General features: G+C 33.3%; 2 protein-coding genes across 2 annotated transcripts; both read right to left on the bottom strand.

Annotated features, from left to right (window-relative positions):
- Positions 1 to 8,587: 8,587 nt before the first annotated feature.
- LOC149226866 (uncharacterized) lies at positions 8,588 to 9,744 on the bottom strand. The gene is made up of 2 exons (XM_089380325.1): positions 9,331 to 9,744; positions 8,588 to 8,689 (listed from the first exon to the last, which is right to left on the bottom strand). Exons 1-2 carry the CDS (start codon positions 9,742 to 9,744, stop codon positions 8,588 to 8,590), a joined length of 516 nt encoding a protein of 171 aa, XP_089236451.1.
- Positions 9,745 to 9,798: 54 nt separating this feature from the next.
- Positions 9,799 to 13,746, bottom strand: LOC149226865 (uncharacterized). Its single transcript, XM_089380324.1, has 3 exons — positions 12,334 to 13,746; positions 11,864 to 12,213; positions 9,799 to 11,032 (listed from the first exon to the last, which is right to left on the bottom strand). Exons 1-3 carry the CDS (start codon positions 13,744 to 13,746, stop codon positions 9,799 to 9,801), a joined length of 2,997 nt encoding a protein of 998 aa, XP_089236450.1.
- Positions 13,747 to 24,292: the final 10,546 nt, after the last annotated feature.

Below are 24,292 nucleotides of genomic sequence, written 5' to 3'. Positions count from 1 at the left end.
CTTGAAAAATAGGATTCACACGTGCGATTAGAATTTCTTTAACTTGAGTAAGAACTCTTAAAATATGAGGTTTCTCGCCATCATCCATGTTATTATATTTACAAAAGTGATGGGGTCCTCTTTCACTCTTACATCATCTGCAAACAGGTATTTTAGAATGTCTCAAAACCTAGATTCTGGGATATGATTCTTGGAAAATGTGGCACATTTGGACAACTAACAAGCTATCTATCTTTGCTCAAAATCTTTTATGTACTGTAATCATGTTTTTATAAAAATGAATATGATATCTATTGCCCACACCATTTTGAGAATTATTTGGAAGAGCAAAATTTCTTCTAAAATGTACTTCATCTTTAGGAACATGATATTCCCTTCCCAAATTTGAGGCATGTGGAATGGATCTATGATAGGTTCTTTCCAAATTCATGGTTTGCATTTCATGACCTAAGAGGATGTAAAGGTCTCTTTGTCATAAAAGATTTTAAAATTTAATTTTCAACTAATTATAAATGGAAAAAATGAAAAAAGAATCAAATGCATTCAAAATTTACATTTGTTTCTTGATGTGGATGAGGGTTATGAGATGGTTGCTCTTCGCTTCTAACATGAGTGGATGGAACATTTTGGGAGTTAGTTTCTATGACTCTTCAAATGACTTGTTTCCTGTTTCAAAACAATAAAATACATTATAAAACTAAACTTCCAACAAATAAATATTCAAAAATGAAAAAAAAAAATCAAATACATTGAACATCTACATTAGTTTTACAATTTGATGTTTTGGATTCCAATTCTCTTACCTAATGACATGAAATCATGTTTTCTCCATAAAATGTTATAAAATACAATGTCCAACCAACTGTAAATGAAAAAAATGAAAAAAATATCAAATGCACTCAACATTTACATTTGTTTGCCGATGTGGATGAACGTTATTAGATGGTTCCTCTTCACTTCTAACATTAGTAGATGGAAAATCTATGAAGTTAATTTGTATGCCTCTATTGAAATGAGTTGTTTCCTATTCAAAGAAAATAAAATATTCCATAAAACTCAATGTCCAACCAACCAGAAATTTTAAAAATGAAAAGAAAATCAAAAATATTGAAAATTTACATTATTTTGGAAATTTGATCATCGAGGAGAATGCACAGTAAGGTTATGTCATGCTTCATCTTCACTTCTCATATTAATAGATGGAACACTTTGGGAATTAATTTCTAGACCTCTATTAAAATGAGTTGTATCCTATTCCAAGAGAAGAAAGTAGCTTATAAGTTTGGTAAACAAAAGTTTGTAAATAGAGGAATGTAATTAAAAAACCACTATTGCAGCAAAAATCAAAATATCATTGCATGACCTTCATTGTTCCACGTGAAATATTATCAGGGATGACTGATTCTCTTGGTGGGACCACATTACTTTGAGAAGCGGGATTGGAAGATCCAATGTTTCGAGCAACTGCTCCAAATTATCAAACAAAAGGCCAATTAAACTATCATCCAAATCATCACACACAATTTCATGATTACCTCCACCATGGATGTTTTGCAACCTTTAGACTTGGTTGAAACATGCAATTGGACAAATGGAAGGGTTAGGGTGGACATTTTCATCGACATTATCAATACGATGTTCTTCCCGATTGCAAGATGTTTCCACAATGTTATGAACATTTTCAGGAGAGCATCGAACAACAAAATTATGCTCACGAGGAGCATATTCTGATAATGAACTATCAACAGGAAATGTTCTTTCCATTATATCGTCCATAGTACGATACTTACGAGGACTTATAAAATCATTTCCAAGAGTGGCTTCACTCATTCTTCTATGATATGTAGCTCTCCTATGTTGATTTATGGCATCCTTATTTTGTTGATACCATAAACGATGACTTTAATTAGACCTGACACATGGTGTTAGTGACAAATTTGATTTTATTGTACGCTTGCTTGTGCCTTCAGATGGCATGTCTACAATGAATAATAAAATATTCATTATGGAACCATAAAAATGGAACAAAAAAAATATCTAATATAAAAAAACACAAAATAATGAAAAGGGAACAAGTTCTTTTTTGGAAATACTAAAAAAAAAAAAAGTGTATATGTTATTTTTTCCAACCGTATAAACTTATCAAAACATATAAGGATTTTTCCAAATGACTAAAAGAAATGAATTTTTTGAAATGGCTAAAAAGATAAATGAATTTTTCCAAATGGCTTAAACAAAAATGTCTAAATTTTCATGTATCATATTAGAATCAAAACAAAACTCATACTATTGGGACACAATAGTGTAAGAATTATATGACTTGGAAGTATATCTAAAAATTTGGAACTATATACTATCAGAATATAAATGCAAATATTAAAATATACATAAATATATAATAGTGTTTGAGAATCAATGAAAAAAACCAATACAAATAATATGTATAACATAACTCATAGCAATTATAATTATACAAACAAAGAAAAATGCATAGCATCCAAACACATTTACATGTAATTAAGAAAACTTTAGGGGAAACAATATGAAATATATTACATCATAAAGATAGACACAAGCATAATTTTAAAGTATTACATAAAGGCCCAAAGTATGTATAGAGCTAAAAATAGAAATATTTTCCACAACCATAGAGAGTATATAAAATCAAAATATCATAGTAACTCCTAAGAATACTAGTATCCTAAGAATCCATATTCATATAAAATGGTGGAATCTCATCAAGAGAATCCATATGGGGAGAAATTGCAGAAACATTTCCACACTCAATCAAATCATTGCAATCTTCCAGCATTGGGTACCAAAACCCAGACATTTGTTCATTAGTTGAATTATCAATATCTATTGGAAAATAGATGCAAGTCATCATGCCATATAATAGGAAAGGAACTTCATTGTAGTATCACATAAGAACCACACCATGGACTGTTCGGAATGGAAGATAACCAGGACATTTGATATTTATATATGTAGAAATTTCTTCCAACAACTTACATCTGAAAGCCCCAATCATACTCAAAGTAGTCAATTCTCCATTCAACGCATGGTTGACCAAATTAGAAATGATATAATCCTTCAATTGACCATACAAAATGGAGTCATCATTGACAAGACATATCAACTGATCCATGTATATTGCTAATGACATACACTGTATGTCAATGATTGGAACAAATAAAAAATCCCATTCATTTTTTATTACATCCAACTAGTATATTGTATACCCATATCGAGGATAATATTCATACTTCTTGTCCATATAGAGCCAAAACAATTACTTTTATAAAACACTCCATTCTTAGGTGGTGAAGTTCCACCAAATGGAAGATCGACCCTTCACCATACCCTATCAAGACTACTACAAGCATAAAATTTAGACTGCATTCTGTCATACATATGTTTTAGAACAACCTAGTCATATTTTATGCTGCTTACATTTTCCAATAATGAAAATAATCCCCAGTCTCCAATTCCTATTGGCACTATATTTTTAAAGGCATCTGTAAATGGATTCGTTACAAAATAGTTGTGTGTATGGGAGCTTTCTGTGGGTAAGGATAAGACCACCATTGGTCCAACTATATTCTCGACTCTGTATCTTGAATCTATGAATCGTAAATGAAAATGAGATATGTGCCCATTTTTATTAAGGTATTCAACAACAAAATAATTGTCTTCACTATTGAGGAAAGGAACCATAAATCCAAATTTATTCGTAGAGACATGCTTGCAACGTAATAAGAGAGAACAGTTGTGAAAAAAATTCTTCCATTTATTACAAACAATGATAAACTTTATCACAATCGATAAAGGGAGCCAGAGGAAGACAATTTCAAGAATTTTGAATGGAAGACAACTCCAAATAGATGGATCCATGATCAAACAATGAAATCACCTAACATGAAAAGGAAAAAAACACATTTGATATCAACAAAACAATTTAATGTTGAATAAAATTAAAAGTAACATACATACATAATTTACCATCTACACATACAGAAAAACTTCACATATACACATTGTATAAAATCAAATGAGTGATCATAACATTATTACAACACTGAACAAAATTCCACAATTTTTTAAACCTAATCTCTATAATCCAAGATTATTAATGTTAGTAAACCTATAATTATGTTTATATTAAGGTCTATGTTTAATATTGATGTTATAATGTTTCTATTAATATATTTATAATATCAATATCAATTTTTCATTTTCAATATAAATATTAACATTAAACCAATTTTTTTAATGTTAAAAAACCTAAACTTCAAAACCTAATGTTATAAATTAACACAATGCTACATGAACCAAATGATATAAAATTACCAAATATTTTAATCCTAACATCAATGAACCTAAATAAACCTAAAGTTATTAAGTGCAATGTTTAATAAAAATATTTACATAAAAAAAATTTCACATCAATGTATAGATGCAAAATATATTTTTACATAGATTTCTATGTTTAACATTAATATCTATATTTAATAATAATAATAATAATAATAATAATAATAATAATAATAATAATAATAATAATAATAATGTGTAAATAATAATAATAATATTAATATTAATTAACATTAAAAAAGATATTGCTCTTTAATATTAATATAAAATAGATATTAATATATTGATGTTTAATATATTCTAGAGATTTTATATTGAGTACAATAAATTGAATTAATAAGAAACTTACATAATTTATTATTAATCGAGATTTTACGTGGATTCTCAAGTTATTTATTTAAATCTAAATAAACAAGATTTTAATATATAAATATTTTATATCAAATCAAAATGAGCCAAATGTATTATATAAATCTATTACATAAAATAGATTTTATATTGAAAACACAAAATTAAATTAATAAGAAATTTTAGATGTTTTATTATCAACACAATTTTGACATCCATTCTTAATATTTGTATTTAAATCTAAATGAACTAAATTCTAAATGTTTTTCTATGCCCTTTTTTTTTCTAATTCTTGAATTGTTCTAATTTTTGGATTACATAAAATAAATCTATAGCATACATTTAACATAAATCTATAAAATAGATTTTATTATTTAAAATCTATAAATTTTTTTTTACATAAATCTAGTACATATAATAGATGACACTTTTATTAAAGTTTGGTGTATTGAACGCTTTAGTTAACAATAGGGTTTCATTATATGCATATTTACTCCCATCTAACCCCAAATTTGGTACCATAAATAAAATACTTCAATTTTTCACTTTAATTTGGAATCTACTTTGTATAAAGATAAAATAATTGATTATCTATATATATATATATATATATATATATATATATATATATATATATATATATATATATAATTGTTCACCATTTTATATGAAGTGACGTATGACAGGTAAAACTAATATACTTTAAAAAACTAATATACTTTAATTTGACATAGACTTTGTATAAAGATAAAATAATTGACTATATATATATATATATATATATATATATATATATATATATATATATATATATATATATAACTTATGACATATGACAATTTATAATGAAAATTTATTGACATGAGTTATAAATAAAATATTCTAATGACCATATTAAATAATATAGTTTTATGTAAGTTTATATAGAAAAAACAAAAAAAAAATGTTTGTTTATTTTTTATATTTTCATTTTTTATTGTAAGAAATACATGTAACTTATTCCGTTCTTAGTAGCAAGTTTATATATAACATTTAGGATATATTAATAGTAAAAAAATGTTTAATATCGAATTTGTTTAAAGATAATTTCTTTATTCCATTAATAGCTTAGATTTGTTATGTTCTTTTCTTAATATGGAGTTGATATGTAACATTTCAAATATTAATAACATTTTGTTTTTTTTTTAATTTTATAAAAATGATATATTGTATAAGGACATATTCTTATTATATGAGATATATATGAGAAAATTCTTATTATATAAATATTTTTTAGGAACATTTGTAGTTGAGAGGTGAACTACAAGACTATAGATTTAAAAATAATAAAATATTGTTGATATTAAAAGAAAAAAAAAAGATATTGTTATCTATAAATAAAATATTCATGCTAGGTTTTGGGAACATGTAATATTTAAAATAAAAATATGTTAATAAGATAAAAACATAGTATCAATCGAATAAAATATTTTAATATCCATTTTAAAAAAGAAACACTCTATATCATAATGTTATATTTAAAAATAATAAAAAAATACTTTCAATAACAAATTAACAAAAAATGAAGTAACAAAAAAATCAATGTAGATCATAAATAAAATAGTTAGATTTCTATGTCAATTTACAACCACTTTATATAGAGATAAGATAATTGAAAGTAAAAGGAAAATATATATTTTTTTCACTACTTTTTATGGAGTTGAAAAATGTCATATAAAAATAATATAATTGATATTACATGATATGTAATTTATTCTATGTTTGTTTGCCATTTATTAATTAAAATAAAAATATATTAATAACAAAAAAACATTTTATTTTTAGTCATAATTAAAATATTTCAATTTCTATATTAAATAACAAAGTTTTATATCAAATTTAAATAAAGAAAAGAAAAGTAATTTAATTTAAAAAATAATATTTATATACCACATTGGTTTTAGTGGGTGTTAGTCATTATGAGCATCATCATATTGTAATTTATTGAATTAGAGAGAGAGCACATTATTATTCCATTAATGGGTTCTTTACTGATATTTGTAATTCAATCTTAGTAAAAAATCAATTCTTCACTTTTGAGCTTAATTTTAAATGAACTTGATATAAAGAGATAATTTAGTTGAATGTCAAAATAAATAAAAAATTACTTTTTAGTATGAGGAAATATGTAATTCATTCACTACTCAAAATGGAGTTGAAGTATAACATATAAATTAGTATTAGTGATGTTACACAAATGTTTAATTCATTCTATGTTTAGTTTAGTTAACATGTAATATTTAAAACCAAAATATATTAATAACATAAAACTATTTTGAAAAACCAAACAAAATATTTCAATATCCATATTAATTAACATAATTTTATATTTCAAGTATAAATATCATTTATATTTCTTAAATAAAAAACTAATTCTCATCTATATAATATGATTTATAATATTTTAAATAACATTACAAAAAATACACCTATTTACTTAATTAAAAATATTGCATACTTACATATAATGAAATTATAATTAATTACTACAATATGTTTATTTATTTAATTTACTATTATGATGGCCCAGCCCTTCGGTGACGTGGACACAGTCACGTGGCCTCACCTCAGGCCCCGGTGGTCACTTGTGCGCGGACAAATCTTCCGTGGATTTACCTGGCCCCCAATCCGAGGCTCATTAAGACATGTATCTACCGGTTGATGGGTTTAACTACCGGCTCGTCCAGTTAAGGGTCTTCCCGCCTATGTTAAACCCTAAAGGGTTATCCTCGGCTCATTTTCCACTCCATCACTCTGCCGTTGCTCTCTCTGCGTTCCTGTGACGATGCTCCCGGTTTTGAACCTGGGTCACTGTTCTGTCAGTCAAACGAACCCTATACTCTGTCGATGGTTACAGTTCCTGTTGAAATGCTATCCCCCTGCCTTCGCTGCTGTCTTCAGTGGTTCTGTTCTGAGGTTTATGGTAAGTTGCTTACGTTTTCATGGGTTCTTTGTAAGAGTCTTTTCGTTTTCAACTACTGAGCTACAGTTCTGTACAGGTATCTGCGACCCCAAAGCTGCCGCTCTTCCGAACTTTTTCCGCCCTCGAGGGTAAGCTTTCGTGCTATGATTTACCTTGCTCTATTACCTATTATCGACACTTACAGGTTCTGTGCATTTTCAGTTTATGGAACTGGGTTCTGTCTCAGCAGCCCTCCGTCGTCCTGTGGGTAAGTTTACAACTCCTTCACACTCGCACTTTGTTTGCTCTTTCGTTCTCTTACGTTGATGATGATTCTGGTTGAAATCCGGACTAACCTCACGTTGTTTCTATGTGCAGGTTGACCAGAAGGCTTGCTCACGAGGGTTTCGAGTTGTGCAGTCTTCGAATCCTTTCAACCCTGGTACCCTTTGCAAACGGGTAGGGTTTACTCCTGCTCCAGTATGTCTGTAGATTGTTCAATATGGCTGTAGCTATAGATTTCAGTTTGTTTAGGTTGTTTAGGGTTCGGCCGTGCCCTTTGCCGGCGTTTGCAGTCTCTGTGCTCTGTTCTTTTGCGTCAGTCTATGGTCTCAACACAACAAGGGTTTGGAACTTGTGCTTTACGGCGATGCCGGGGTTTAACACATGATGCTGTAATGTTTATCGATCTTTCTGTGTGCAATGACTATGAAATACTTTAACTAAGTTAATTGAAACAGAGTGGTTTGGTTTGATACCTCTTCCTTGTAAGCTTGTATATGGATTTTATGTGGCCGCGTTACTCCTCGTGTTTGGCATACGGGTTCTGTGCATTACGGCTGCAATCTGGGTTTCCTTTGATGCCTGAACGCTCTCTGTTCTTGTAATGTTCTGCAACTTATATGCTGTTAATGTGTGACCGCCTTACTCTGTCTCGCTTGCGTACTGGTTCTGGCAATATGGACTGTGGTCTTGACTTAATGCCTGTAACGTTCTTGAATTTCTAGTTACAGTCAAAAATTCTTTCTGTCTCAATTCACTTTTAAATACAGTAAATACACAGTAACACTTATGTGCACGATATGGGAAAATTGTTAGCAATAGATTATCTCAGACAAGATTGCATTAGTTCTGTTACAGAGGGTTTTGTATTTGTCTTGCTATCTCTTATTCTTTTCTTTTATGAGGGGAAAAAAGTCCCTGTTACATTCGTTCTTTTCCTTTTTAAACTACATGAAACATAACTTCCTACTGAACTGAATTCTGTAACTATCACTTGTTTCTTTAAACAAAAAGTTAACTAAACAGTTTTTGTTTTCCTAAGCTAACAACCAGTAACTTAAATTGTTCTGAAATAAAAAGAAACAAACATTAATTAACAAAAACAACAGCCAATTTTGATGACCTGTCCATCCACTCTTGGAGTCTTGTCGTGTTCCTGTTTTACCGTGAGTCAGTCAGCGATCTTCTGTCTCCTTGGAGCTGGATGCTCCTGCATCAGGCTCCCGGGGTGGCAAAAAGTCATGGCTCCGTTCCATGAGGTCGTCAACAGAATAGCCCGCTTTAGTTATCTGCGTTGCGTTGAGCCAAGAACTGTCCTCTATTGGACGGTTCCGCCACTTGACCAAATATCGCAGATACTCCTTCCTGCGTGTGCGTCTAGCTACCTGTGTATCCAGAATCCTTTCGATCTCAAGGGGTGGTGCCTTTGGCAATTGTCTCGTCCAAGAATCTTCTTCATAGCTGTTTTTCTGTGGCACTGTAGTTGCTGCATCATTCTCTGAATCGGCGACATAGGGAAACAGATCTGCCACGTTAAAAATTGGAGAAATTCCAATCTCAGGTGGCAACTGTATTTCATACGCGTTCGCAGAAAATTTGCGGATGATTTTGCAGGGGCCGATCTTCTTGAATTTTAGTTTGTTGTACTCCCGCTTCGGGAATCTCTCCTTACGTAAATACGCAAGGACTTCATCCCCAACGTTAAACTGAACTTCCCGACGCTTTGTGTCAGCTCGCTGCTTATACTTCTGACTGCTGTCCCACAACTTCAGCTTGACCTGTTCGTGCAAATTGCTCATCGCTTGAGCGAATTCTTCCCCATCAGCGCTCCGTTTCTCGAGTTTCCCCAAATCCTATAATTCATGCACTCCTCGCGGATGCATGCCGTACAAAATCTGGAACGGACTGTAACCGGTGCTGCGGTTAGGTGAATCGTTGTACGCGAACTCTGCTTGAGCAAGTACACGGTCCCATGTCCGGGAATTTTCTCCTGTCAAACTTCGAAGTAAGTTCCCTAGGCTTCTGCTTACTACTTCCGTTTGACCATCAGTCTGCGAATGATAAGCGGAACTGAACTGCAATTGAGTATTCAACTTTTTCCACAGAGTTCTCCAAAAGTGACCAGTAAACTTTACATCCCGATCAGAAATGATGGATTTCGGGAGTCCATGCAACCGAACGATTTCAGTAAAGAATAGGTGGGCTATATAAGTGGCGTCGCTGGTTTTCCTGCAAGGTACAAAATGTGCCATTTTTGAAAATCGGTCAACTACAACCATGACTGAATCGAAGCCCCGCTGTGTCTTTGGCAAACCCAAAACGAAGTCCATGCTCACTGAATCCCATGGTCGACTCGGGATCGGCAATGGCAAATAAAGACCAGTGTTTTGACTATGACCCTTTGCTAGCTGACAAACTCTGCATTTACTCACGTACCTCTGCACATCTCGCTGCAATTTCGGCCAGAAATAGAAATGCTGTACCTGAGCAGTCGTCTTGTCGATACCAAAGTGTCCAGCCAGTCCTCCACTGTGTTTCTCTTGTATTATATTTTCCCGCATAGAACAGTTGGGTATACACATCTGTCCTCCTTTAAACAGCAACCCTTCCTGCAGATTATAGTCTAGCCACATGTTGTTATTCCTTAACAAAGGGTTTTGGCAAGCTTCATATGCCTCCCCAAATTCGGTATCAGTTTGATAAAACTCCTTCAAATGCTCAAAACCCAAGACTTGCATTGTGCTTTCCTGCAGAAGCAACGTTCTTCTGCTCAGTGCATCTGCCACCTTATTCGCTTGGCCACTAATGTGCTTTAGTACGAATGTAAAATTCTGCAGATACTCCACCCAAGCTGCATGTTTGTGGTTCAATTTATGCTGTTGCATAATGTACTGCAAGGCAGAATTATCTGTAAATAAAACAAACTCATTTCCCAGCAAATAATGCCGCCAATGCTTCAAAGCTTGTATGATTGCGTAAAATTCTTTGTCGTAGGTTGAGTATTTCTGCCTACTCTCGTTTAGCTTTTCACTGAAGAAAGCGACTGGTCTGTCCTCCTGACTAAGGACTGCCCCAATGGCTGTCCCACTGGCATCACAACGAACTTGAAAAAGTTTGTTGAAATCTGGCAGTCTCAATATAGGTCTTTCAGTAATCTTTTTTTTTAAAGTTTGAAAACTACTTTCTGCCGCTTCAGTCCAGCGAAAAGGCTGATTTACCTTCTTGATCGTGTCCAACATAGGTGCGCAAATCTCGCTGAAATTCCTGATAAATTTCCTGTAAAAACTGGCTAGCCCATGGAAACTCCGGACTTCAAATAAACTCTTCGGAGAAGGCCAGCTAACTATAGCTGCCACCTTTTCCGGATCCATTTTTAATTCATTTTCTGCAATGACAAATCCCAAATACACTAGTTCTCGCTGAAAAAAGGTACACTTTTTCAGATTAATCAGCAGCTTGTTTTGTTGCAGCTTTCTCAACACACTCTGCAAATGCCTGAAATGCTCCTCTTTAGTCCTGCTAAAAATCAAAATATCGTCCAGGTAAACTATCACGAACTTCCCATTAAATTCCTTCAATACCTCATTCATCAAGCGCATGAATGTGCTGGGAGCGTTGCTCAATCCAAATGGCATCACCAGCCACTCATATAAGCCTTCGTTTGTCTTGAAAGCTGTCTTCCACTCGTCGCCTTCTCGTATTCGAATCTGGTGATATCCACTCTTCAGGTCAATTTTTGAGAAATAGGCTGCCCCACTCAAACAATCCATCATATCGTCCATCCTTGGTAAGGGAAACCTGTACCTGACAGTAATCTTGTTTATGGCTCTGGAGTCTGTGCACATTCGCCATTCTCCTCCCTTCTTTGGAGCCAAAACGGTCGGTACTGCACAAGGGCTCATACTTTCTCGAATCAACCCTTTATCAAGTAGTTCCTGAACTTGCTTCCTAATTTCCTCATGGTCTTTGGGACTCATACGGTAAGCAGCCTTATTTGGCAAGCTTGCCCCTGGTATAAAGTCAATACAGTGACTAATACCCCTCCTTGGTGGTAATTCATTGGGAAGGTCATCCACCACAATGTCCCCAAATTCTTGCAGCAACTGCTGAACTTCCTCAGGCAAGTCTGATAGCTGTGTGTGTAATACTACTGCCTTTGGTCTCCTTATGACAGCAAAATTGATTTCGCTGTCCTCAATCTGTTTCACAAACTCCTTTCCGCCCAACAGCAATGCCTTCACTCCACTGGCTTCTGCTGTATTTTCCTCCTTGATGGGTACAAGCGTGTGCTTGATCCCATCTTTAACAAACTTATAGCAATTCATTTTCCCGTCATGAACTGCACTTCTATCAAACTGCCAAGGTCGTCCCAACAGTAGGTGACAGACATCCATTGGCATGACATCACAAAGGATCTTATCCTTGTACTTACCAATCTGAAATTCTACCTCACATTGTTCGTCGACTAACAGCTGATGTCCTTTCTGTAGCCATGACACTTTGTAGGGCATAGGGTGCTTCAATTTCTTCAATCCCAGCTTTTCTACCATCTCCACAGCCACAAGATTGTCCGTACTCCCACTATCAATGATCAGTTTGCAGCACTTGCCCCGCGACTTGCAGACAGTGCGGAACAAAGCTTTTCGTTGATCTGGTTCTGCAACCTCCTTTGCTGGTTTCAACAGCACTTTATTCAACACCAAAGCTTCACCTGTCTCTGGTGCATTTTCTGCTTCCTGAGGTGTTGTCTCAGCATCCTCTGGCTGAACAACATAAGTTCCTCTTCCGCCTGCTGGTTCAGCTTCAGGACATTCATACGACTTGTGTCCCCATTTGTGGCAGCGATAGCACTGGACAGCTCCCCTGCCCCGACCATTTCCTCGCCCCCGCTGAGGTGGTCGTCCTCCTCTAGTGCTATTGTCTTTTTCTGCTGCTCCAGCAGATTTAGAGCTGCTGCTTTCTTCACCTGAACCTGCACCTCGGCCTCTTCCAAACATCTTACCTTTCCCCCTGCCAGTTCCACCTCCTCTTCTGGCATTTTGCTTCCGGTTAATTTTCTCCTCTGCCTTTAACGCAAACTGATAGGCTTCATCCAATGTCCGGGGTGAAAGGATACCAATTTCATCCAAGATTTCCCCCCTTAAGCCATTCACAAATCTGGCTGTTTTCTCCGGGGTGTCTTCCACATATCCTGCCCGCAAATTTAACTTGTAGAACTCCTCTGTAAATTCTCTAACGGTCATTGCCCTCTGTTTTAGATTCTGTACCTGCCTGTACAGCATAATCTGATAATATTTCGGTAAAAATTTCTCTTTCAGCTTGGCCTCCATCCTAGACCATTTCTTTATAGGCTGTTTATTGAGCCTCCTTCGTTCCGCCTGAATGCTGTCCCACCACAAGGATGCATGTCCCTTTAGTTTGGTGGCGGCGAACTTCACCTGCTTATCCTCGCTGGTTTCCTCAAATTCAAAATATTTATTGACTTCACTCAGCCAATCCAACAACACGTCTACGGACAGACTTCCGACATAAGTTGACAGCTCATGTTTTGGCTTATGACTTGACAGCAAAACCAACTTCAATAGTCTGAATTCTGGTGTCACCCCCTCTAATTCTTCCTCTGGTTCTGCCTCATCTTCATCACTGTTATCTGCCGGGTTTCTTCTTCCCCCAACTTCTATTGCTTCTAAACGTTCTCGCAAGACACGGACCTCCTCACGGAGTTCCTCTTCTGCTACCCTCCGGACTACTCGTCCTCTTCCTCTTCCTCTTCCTCTTCCTTCACCTTCTACCTGTTCCATTGGTTCTAACTCAAGAAACTAGCTCTGATACCACTTTTGATGGCCCAGCCCTTCGGTGACGTGGACACAGTCACGTGGCCTCACCTCAGGCCCCGGTGGTCACTTGTGCGTGGACAAATCTTCCGTGGATTTACCTGGCCCCCAATCCGAGGCTCATTAAGACATGTATCTACCGGTTGATGGGTTTAACTACCGGCTCGTCCAGTTAAGGGTCTTCCCGCCTATGTTAAACCCTAAAGGGTTATCCTCGGCTCATTTTCCACTCCATCACTCTGCCGTTGCTCTCTCTGCGTTCCTGTGACGATGCTCCCGGTTTCGAACCTGGGTCACTGTTCTGTCAGTCAAACGAACCCTATACTCTGTCGATGGTTACAGTTCCTGTTGAAATGCTATCCCTCTGCCTTCGCTGCTGTCTTCAGTGGTTCTGTTCTGAGGTTTATGGTAAGTTGCTTACGTTTTCATGGGTTCTCTGTAAGAGTCTTTTCGTTTTCAACTACTGAGCTATAGTTCTGTACAGGTATCTGCGACCCCAAAGCTGCCGCTCTTCCGAACTTTTTCCGCCCTCGAGGGTAAGCTTTCGTGCTATGATTTACCTTGCTCTATTACCTGTTATCGACACTTACAGGTTCTGTGCATTTTCAGTTTATGGAATTGGGTTCTGTCTCAGCAGCCCTCCGTCGTCCTGTGGGTAAGTTTACAACTCCTTCACACTTGCACTTTGTTTGCTCTTTCGTTCTCTTACGTTGATGATGATTCTGGTTGAAATCCGGACTAACCTCACGTTGTTTCTATGTGCAGGTTGACCAGAAGGCTTGCTCACGAGGGTTTCGAGTTGTGCAGTCTTCGAATCCTTTCAACCCTGGTACCCTTTGCAAACGGGTAGGGTTTACTCCTGCTCCAGTATGTCTGTAGATTGTTCAATATGGCTGTAGCTATAGATTTCAGTTTGTTTAGGTTGTTTAGGGTTCGGCCGTGCCCTTTGCTGGCGTTTGCAGTCTCTGTGCTCTATTCTTTTGCGTCAGTCTATGGTCTCAACACAACAAGGGTTTGGAACTTGTGCTTTACGGCGATGCCGGGGTTTAACACATGATGCTGTAATGTTTATCGATCTTTCTGTGTGCAATGACTATGAAATACTTTAACTAAGTTAATTGAAACAGAGTGGTTTGGTTTGATACCTCTTCCTTGTAAGCTTGTATATGGATTTTGTGTGGTCGCGTTACTCCTCGTGTTTGGCATACAGATTCTATGCATTACGGCTGCAATCTGGGTTTCCTTTGATGCCTGAACGCTCTCTATTCTTGTAATGTTCTGCAACTTATATGCTGTTAATGTGTGACTGCCTTACTCTGTCTCGCTTGCGTACTGGTTCTGGCAATATGGACTGTGGTCTTGACTTAATGCCTGTAACGTTCTTGAATTTCTAGTTACAGTCAAAAATTCTTTCTGTCTCAATTCACTTTTAAATACAGTAAATACACAGTAACACTTATGTGCACGATATGGGAAAATTGTTAGCAATAGATTATCTCAGACAAGATTGCATTAGTTCTGTTACAGAGGGTTTTTTATTTGTCTTGCTATCTCTTATTCTTTTCTTTTATGAGGGGAAAAAAGTCCCTGTTACATTTGTTCTTTTCCTTTTTAAACTACATGAAACATAACTGCCTACTGAACTGAATTCTGTAACTGTCACTTGTTTCTTTAAACAAAAAGTTAACTAAACAGTTTTTGTTTTCCTAAGCTAACAACCAGTAACTTAAATTGTTCTGAAATAAAAAGAAACAAACATTAATTAACAAAAACAACAGCCAATTTTGATGACCTGTCCATCCACTCCTGGAGTCTTGTCGTGTTCCTGTTTTACCGTGAGTCAGTCAACGATCTTCTGTCTCCTTGGAGCTGGATGCTCCTGCATCATATTATAATTTTTTTCCAAACATAACTTTCATTCATAATTTAATCTTATTTGATTTAACTATAATTATTGTAAAATGTATATGTATTGATGTGTGTATATATATATATATATATCCAATTTAACTATAGTAAATAAGATATACCTTTTTTTATATTATGACATATTATTAGACCCCAATTCCAATATAGAATTTAAAATACTACCTAATTAATAGAATTAAATTGCAATTAGTTATTATCATATTTTATATTTATTTATTTAATATTAATATTTTTTCTTATAAATTTCATTTATCTTTTCATAAATTACTTGTATATAATTTCTTTTATCATATCATATAGTATAATATAATATTATGTTATATTATAAACCATATTTAGAAATAAAACATATTTATATAAATGGAAAAGATTCATCATTACTCCATATATTCAAAAGGTGTGGAGTGGATCAAATACACATTTTTTTTGCCATGGATCTTAATAAATTTGATTTGTTTCCAAGCTTGATAAATATGGATCTCTAGATTATTGATGGCAGAGAGGGATCAAATCTTTCAAAATACAAGTGTAACACCCCAATTGCTGTGAATATTTGTTTTACTACTAGTTACTTTTACCTTACAAGACTTAATAACTCATGATCTAGTGAAATAGGCCTAGTAAAACTTTGTATCTAAAAGATAAATTTTAATTGAAGGAAATGATTAATGTTTATGAAGGTTGGGCAAGTGAACGAAAAATAAAAATAAAAGAAAAATTAAAAATATATTTTTAATCCTCAAGAAAGAAAAACCCATCTCATTTGGAAAGAAAATGATGGTTGGAGGATAGAGAGAAAATAAGATTTGGGCTTATACCTTTCAAAAGAAATTGTGAAGGTTGGAAAAACTTTTCCGCGCTAAGGCTAAGGGGCTTTTGAGGTGGACATAGAGCTAGTGGAACTATGGATATAGAGCCAATTGAACCCTTGGAAAAAGATCCTTAAGTATAGAGTTCTAAATTGGACTAGTGTGGTCTTCAGGTTCATGACAAAGAACCACTTTTGTGATGTTTAACTCCATTTCTGGTTTCCTTATAGAAGAATTATACATTATAATTAAAAAGGATTGTTATTATGTTAAATTAAATATTTATCATAAGAAGAAAGGGAATTTAATTCTTTACAGAAGTCATTGTGTAGTAATAAGGAATGGAAATTGTTGAGATAGTAACATTGTTACAAAACAAAGAAGAAAATTCATTTAAGTTATAGCAATGAGATAATGGAGTTTTTTTAAGAGGAAAAGGAAAGAGTTAAAAAATGTTTATTATGATAGGAAATATCCTAGATACTTTCTTTCAAAGTAAAAAAAATGTCTTCCATATTATGTGTCCAAGACGAAAGATAGAAAACCTCAGAAATAGTTGATCTGGGTTTAATGTTGAAAGCTTAAAGTATGCACAAAAGTATTGAAGGGTATGGTTTGTGTGTGCACTAGTTAAGCCTCAGACTAACAACTAATATTGGTCCAAGAATAGTCTAGAAACTAGGCAAATGATGCCTAGCTAAACACCCTAGGGTGGAGGGCAAGTCTCGGACAACCCTCGTCCCACCTGCCATCAAGGGTTATCAAGAGGGAAAGAATAAGAGATATTAACAAGTCATTTTTTTCAAATTGGAATCCTCTAATGGCTATACCAACAAGGACAATCAATACATATATTCAAGAAAGCTTATGAGAAAGGAATTTTACTTCTTGCTGCTACCATTACCATTTTAACCCAGAAAAATAGTAGGAAAAATATTTATTTTCCGTCTAATTAGTATTAGTGATAAAGTGAAAGAATAAATATATATGTCTATCATCTAAGCCTCAAGGTTATAACTAGTACGAAGGTATTTGACATTGTCCAACAAAGACTGCTAACTTAATTTAAGAAGAACCAACCCTATATGGGTTTTAGTGTAGAACCAAACTTAAATTTACAGTAACAAATAAATACTAACCAACACTAGCAATTGTATGTCAAACTACAAGACTTAAAACTATTGTATACAACCCTAATCAGTCGACAGAAATCATGCAGTAGTTCATGACTACCTAGTAAAAACCATAGCCATACTAAAACTAAGAAAGTTTCAACCAACAGGGTTCCTCCAATGCATCTAGAAGGAAACCCATGAAAAAACCCTAGGTCGAGAAAAGGAAGACTCTGAAAGATTGTGCACCTTTCTTAGCAGATAGAAGCCGAGAGAAACCCCTTCAAATCGTTCCAGTAATCCTTCCAGCAAATTGTAATTGCATATTTCTTGGCTTCAACAATTCCAACAACCCACACACTAAGAAATGCATGCATCCACGAAGCACTGCTTTGCTTATAATAGATGGAGTGGTGATGAATAACAGGTACAATAAATATTTAATTATTATAATAGATGGAGTGGTGATGAATAATAGGTACAATAAATATTTAATGACAATTTGAAATGCTCAGCCAAGAAACCTTGCTCTTATTCCTCCATGTTACAATCCTAGATGGAGTGGTGGAGTAATAAAACATAAAACATAATATTTAATGACATGGTGATGAATAACAGGTAAAATAAATATTTAATGACAATTTGAAATGCTCAGGCAAGAAACCTTTCTCTTATTCCTCCACGTTGCCATATATTCCTCCCCGTTCTAGCATGCAAAACATGGCAAATGAACCATAGCAGGTACAATAAATATTGGTATTGAAAACCGATACAATAAAAGAACCATCCCTCATAATAAAAGGTGATATGTGGAAGGAAAAATATGTATATCAATATTAAAGTAATCTTAGTATTGCAAACATAAATATTATATTCCGAATTTAAATATAGAATTCAAAGTCATGGAATAAATTTAAATATTAAAAGCCAAAAAATATTATAAAAGCCTATACTAAATTCTTTTTATCAAAATGACCATATTTAAAATTATTGAACTTTTTAATAAATTTAATATGTATGGCAAATTAAGCTAAAAAGATCAACCAATTAAGAACTTTTATTATTATATGAAAATATATGAAATATACAAGGTCTTATATCATACTAGGTGTCCATGTAAAAATTCTTGAATTGTAATAATTTTATTTTACTTTGAAGAAGGTTATTTCAATTAAGAATTATGTGTTAAGATTTTTCACATATTTGAATATCAAAATTTATATTATATTCCATTAGCTTTATTTTATTAGAGAATTATATATTATATAATAGTTTAAAGTCTCGGTTCTTGTTACCATTATTAACCAGGATTCATATTAAAATTTTTTATGTTTGATTATAGTTTTATGGCTTTCATAATAAAAGTTGTTAGGATTTTCACTTGATACACAATATTGAAGAGATTTAATTATTTATATTTTTGAATGGGTATATTTGAATTCCTAATGAATTTCCTTATTTCTGATTTGGGTACATTATAAACACTATTTTTTTTATGGAGGTGGCAACTACTTTGATATTTTTCAAATATATTTCTATTGGTTATGACATTTTTTAAGCTTTAATCTTCTATTGATATTTAAATTGTTAGATATGACTTTAGTTTCTAAAGTATGTTGATATATACCTCACTTCACATTTTCAAAACAGGGAAAAAGGAACATAAATACAAAATTAGCTATAACCCCTCTGTATTGAGACTAACCAAAATTTGAAGTTTGAGGATATCTAATGTTTTGTGGTTTTGGGTATGGAAGGTGTGGCTTTTGTACACAATCTTATTGCATGTAAAAATGAAAAAAAAAGAATGATCTTAGTTATTTTTCTTAAAAAATTCTTTTCAATAAATTAGAAAGCATAATAATTTATTTGATTTCAAGATTTTTTTACAAGAAACCCATTAGTATATTTTTAAGAAAGACAAAATAATTTTAAATTTAAAAGTTGATTGAAAATAAAACTCAGAAAATGAAATTTTAGAAGTACACTAAACTTGAGAATTATTTATACATATTATTTATATGTATTTATCCTTAATGATCCATTTTTGAGTTTCTTGAACATTTGGTAAACTTGTTCTCGGTAGCATAAAAAATGACAAGAAAAATAAACTAAATGTAATTCAATGTACATATAAGAAAACAATATGATTTTATACATCCATATATATAAAAAATTATATTTCAACATTCAGATTCACTTTAGTTTTTAAAGACTTTGATAGTAGTATAGTTTTGCAAGGAATATAATTTATTTAACATTGCATACAAATTGGGCATGTGAAATTGTTGTCTAGTTTTCAATGTTTTACAGTACACAAATGAATGCCCTAGTGCACTTTTAATTTTAAAGTTATAAATACTGAATGAAACAATGAATTTATTTGGATACAAAATTGCTTTGTTCAGGTCATCTCTCTACAAATTATTATTAAGACAATGAAAGGGTGAAATTGATGGACATGTTTTTTTTTTTCTAGTTAAGACTAACCTAAGTACCCACGGGATTTGAACCAGTGACCTATCGCAAGGAGTGCCTTAACAGCGCACCCATTCACCATCAATCCAAAGCCCCTTGGGCAAATTGATGGACATGTTAATGAAACTAATGGACATCTGTTATTTGGAATTGGACACATGTTATCAATGTTTTGAAATGGATAATCATCTTATTCCAAAATACAACTTTCCACTACTATGACAAGTGTATGTGTAAGGTTTTGTAATACTCCTACTCTTGTTATGTTAGGTGTGTGTAACATTTTTTAGTCTTCCCATTCTGGTTAATCCTATTAGGTCTCAATATAAAATGGCATTGTAAGTTTTTAACAAGCTTTGTAAAAAATTAATTTAAACAAGGTTTAATCATGTGATTTAGATATGAAGAGAAGTTAGTGGTGTGAATCCCATCCACTGATATTGTGGAAACGACAAGAATATATTGGCACATTTAAATTTAAACAGTCCGATCAATTTTTTTAATTAGTAAAGTGATTGAAGTGCCCAATTCCAATAAGGGGGATGACTATTCGCGTAAATATTTCACATTTATTCATTAATTTTTTAGTTAGGTTTTTGAGTTGATATTGATAAAAGGAGAGTAAAATTGATTGTTATAGTAACTAAGCACTTACAAATAATTCACAATAACACTTAATAAAGTAGTGGCTTTTTAATTTGAATGCTCATTGCGTACAAACATAAATAAAAAATAAATAGACAAACCACATGGAGAACCTTCTATAAATATTATGAAAAATTGTAAAGAAGGATGTTTAGAAGGATATCAATCTGACTAATTTTTCTAAATTTAGACTATTTTAGAAATTGGTAGTAGTTAAAAAACTTCAACGCATTTTTAATAAGGAAAATCATTGCTTTCTAGTTTAAAGCTTAGCTCGGGATAAAACACTTCAATTCAAAACTTGTTTAGCATTTACATGATAGTGCATTTTTTCTTTAGCTCTATGTTGTATAAGTTATTTCTTCTTTTTGCTGTAAAATTTATATACTATATACTTCTTATTCTGGCTTAGATTGAATTTTATTTTGCTCTTCTTATTCAACATTACTTTTTCTTTATCTCATTCTTCTTCCACATTTATTTGTACTTCAACTACTATTGATTCTAAACCTCCACAAAATTGAGAATAAGACTTTTGATTTATTTAACTCCTTTTTCACTATCCTAGAATATTCAAATCTCTAATGGTGGCTTTCATTTGTTTTTTTTGCAATTATGACAGTTTTTCCATACCCTCTTTCATCATCATCATATTTGTAAGCTAATTGAAAATCATAAAAATAAATTTATCTATGAAATGTGTAATGGTTAAAAGGTATTTCTTTTTATGTGAAGGCTATTGCTTCAAATATGCATATAATGCTATGATTTAATTTCTCTGATTTGTGATTTTGAAATTAATTTTTTTTTTCTTACAAATTATGGACTAACTTTCCAAAGAAAGATTTAAATTAAAAAAAATAGAAAAGTAGATTTAATAATTTTCATGTTCTCATGTAACATTGTTCAATTAATTTTGGAAATCCGGGTGAACCAGCGATGAGTGGAGGTGATGTTGGCCTTCATCAAAGTTTGATCTAGAGGATTTATGCTACAGGGACGACGACAAATCCCACCTGCCACTATCACACACTCCACGCATTGCATGAGTTGAGGTGGTTAGATGATAGTGAATTTGAATTCAATGCACAATTGGAATTTGGAGTTGAATCTTATGCTACCGGTGGTTGTCCATTTGCTTTTTTAAGAAAGGAGAGGAGGCTTTTGCGGCGAAAGAGAAAATTCAATTGCAACATCCATGGTATGATAGAACGGTAATTCTCGGAGAGGAAGGAGAGGAAGAGGTTTTCAACCTCCTCCTTGCTAACATGATCTAGGTGTGAAACAATTCGATGAGCGTCCCATCCACTAATTCCCAAATCTACAGCTTTTAACCATAAAAGAAAAATACCAAGGACTTAGCATTTTCATAAATCTTGCTATATAGCTTCACCACCTTGGTAACAATAACCCTATAAATATATTTGTATTGCAAAGGCAAGAGCATTTAAATTAGTATATAAAAGTGTTGCTCTAATCCTCAATACGTGCATGTACTGATGTCCAACCTTGGAATTAATTTTATTACAAGATTTAGGCATTATATTGTGTTTTTATAAATTTGATCATGGAAAGGGATGGTGTATAATTTCTTGGTTTGATATGTGAGAGTACAAGAATGGATTGCGGACTTTAATGTCACATAATGATTAATTAACATCAACATTTTCCAACCATAGGAGCCTCCGCAATGTAATATTCCATTTTATTAAATTTGATATGACCCTGTTACAAATTTAATCATGCTTTAGTGAGTTAACATTCCCCATATGGAATTCTGGAAGGACCTTCAAGTATGGACACCTGGGCATTTCTCTATCGTGTGATCCGAAACAGTAGATTGGATGGCTAGGATTGGTAATGTAAGTTAAGGTAACGGTATCCCATCCTGGGTCCTGAGTTGTGAAGTTATTTTGCCGAATTGCGTTAGGGTTTCGAGAGATCTACAACCATCATCCTCACAAAAGGAGTTTTTCCACCGTTGAACTCCGTTATTCCTGCAGATACCTTCACTCCACCATCATGTGGTTAATTTTTTAATCTCTTCCAGTTGTAGTTATTTTACAATTCATATTTTCCTTAACAATTTCTACTTCGGTGGTGGAGGTATATACACCAATCCTCGAAATCTTGTTTCCAGGCATAGAAGAGACCATACCCAGATCTCGTTCCCGGGTAAAATAGATTACATTTCTACATTTGGATAGTCCCAGTTAGGGCTAAGGTTATTTTACATATTTCGTCCATTATCAAACGCTATTTTCGTCTGTTTATTTGTAGAGCTTCGGGCATAGCACGACGCAGATAGTTCCTCACAGGTAATTACTCTGGAACCTCTAGCACATGTCCATTCTTAGCACACATCCATTCTTAAGATACCCTATGGTAATTTTGACTAATTTAATCCTGTCTTGACAATATGTTAGGTTACGCCCAAACCCTCCTCCTTTGGATATATTGGGGTCACGCCAACATGGAACTTACTACAGGTCTCTTTCTCTGCGATACCATGTTTGAATGACCTTTCCTATTAGGGCTCCCTGAGCCTTTTCGAATTTTTTGGTTATTTTAAGGAATTTTTCCATGAGATGCGAGGTGGGGTTTTTATATTACGCTGGAATGGTTTATTGGTGAATCAGTTAAGGATTTTGTAATGGCATTGTAGGGTTTCGGCCCATTTTTAATTCCACTTGTTAATGTTTGAGGCAGAAATCTACTAGAGGTTAAACAATGAACAACATCATAATTTTTTTTTTTTTCTTTTCTTGGATTGAGGACTCGACACTTCATTGCCGCAAACATTAAGAATAATTTATACTCATTATCATCTATATATTTTTTCAATTCATCTATTTTCAATTTATAGTTAGTTAAAACCCTATGAATTCTTTTCTACATATATATACTGCTTGAAAATAGATGGGTGTCGGATTATCAGTTATTATCTCTATTTTGCGTAGTTTTATTTTGATGATATTATCTCTATTTTGCTTAGTTTTATTTTGATGCTCGTTATGGACGCAAACTCTTCTTGTTCAATATAAATTAAAACATGGCTCTATACCCTAGCGTAAATTTGTTAGAACCATTTTTTCAGGCTGTACCAATAAGGTTGGTCTTGAAAAAAAAATCTAAATGATGTCGCCACCATCAGTTCAGATTGAATTCAACTTTAGTTTCTAGATCTATGTAAAATTGTTCCTAGTAACCCTTATGGGGATGTACATTTATTCTTACAAATTTGAATTTAAGCTCTCTTAGAAAGTTATCATCAGCATCCCAATTGGCATACCCAGGAGGTAAACATTATTTAACTGTAACTTATTATGCAAATACTTAACTCCCACTATTCTATGCCAACCTTTACTGCTTTTGGTTACAAATTTCTTTATCACAATTTCCTCTTTACTAGTTCATTTCTATTTGTACAAATTAATGAATAGTACGATGGTTTTCCATTGAGTTGTTGCAATCTTAATTAATCATTGCAAATAAATGCTACTTCTAGTTTAGAAAATAGTCTAGGTAGAGTGGATTTCG

Source organism: Pinus tabuliformis, chromosome J (assembly GCF_031772625.1).
Source record: "Pinus tabuliformis cultivar Carrire ecotype Pingquan chromosome J, CPIR1, whole genome shotgun sequence".
NCBI lineage: Eukaryota > Viridiplantae > Streptophyta > Pinopsida > Pinales > Pinaceae > Pinus > Pinus tabuliformis.
This window is presented reverse-complemented; position numbering and strand designations above follow the sequence as displayed.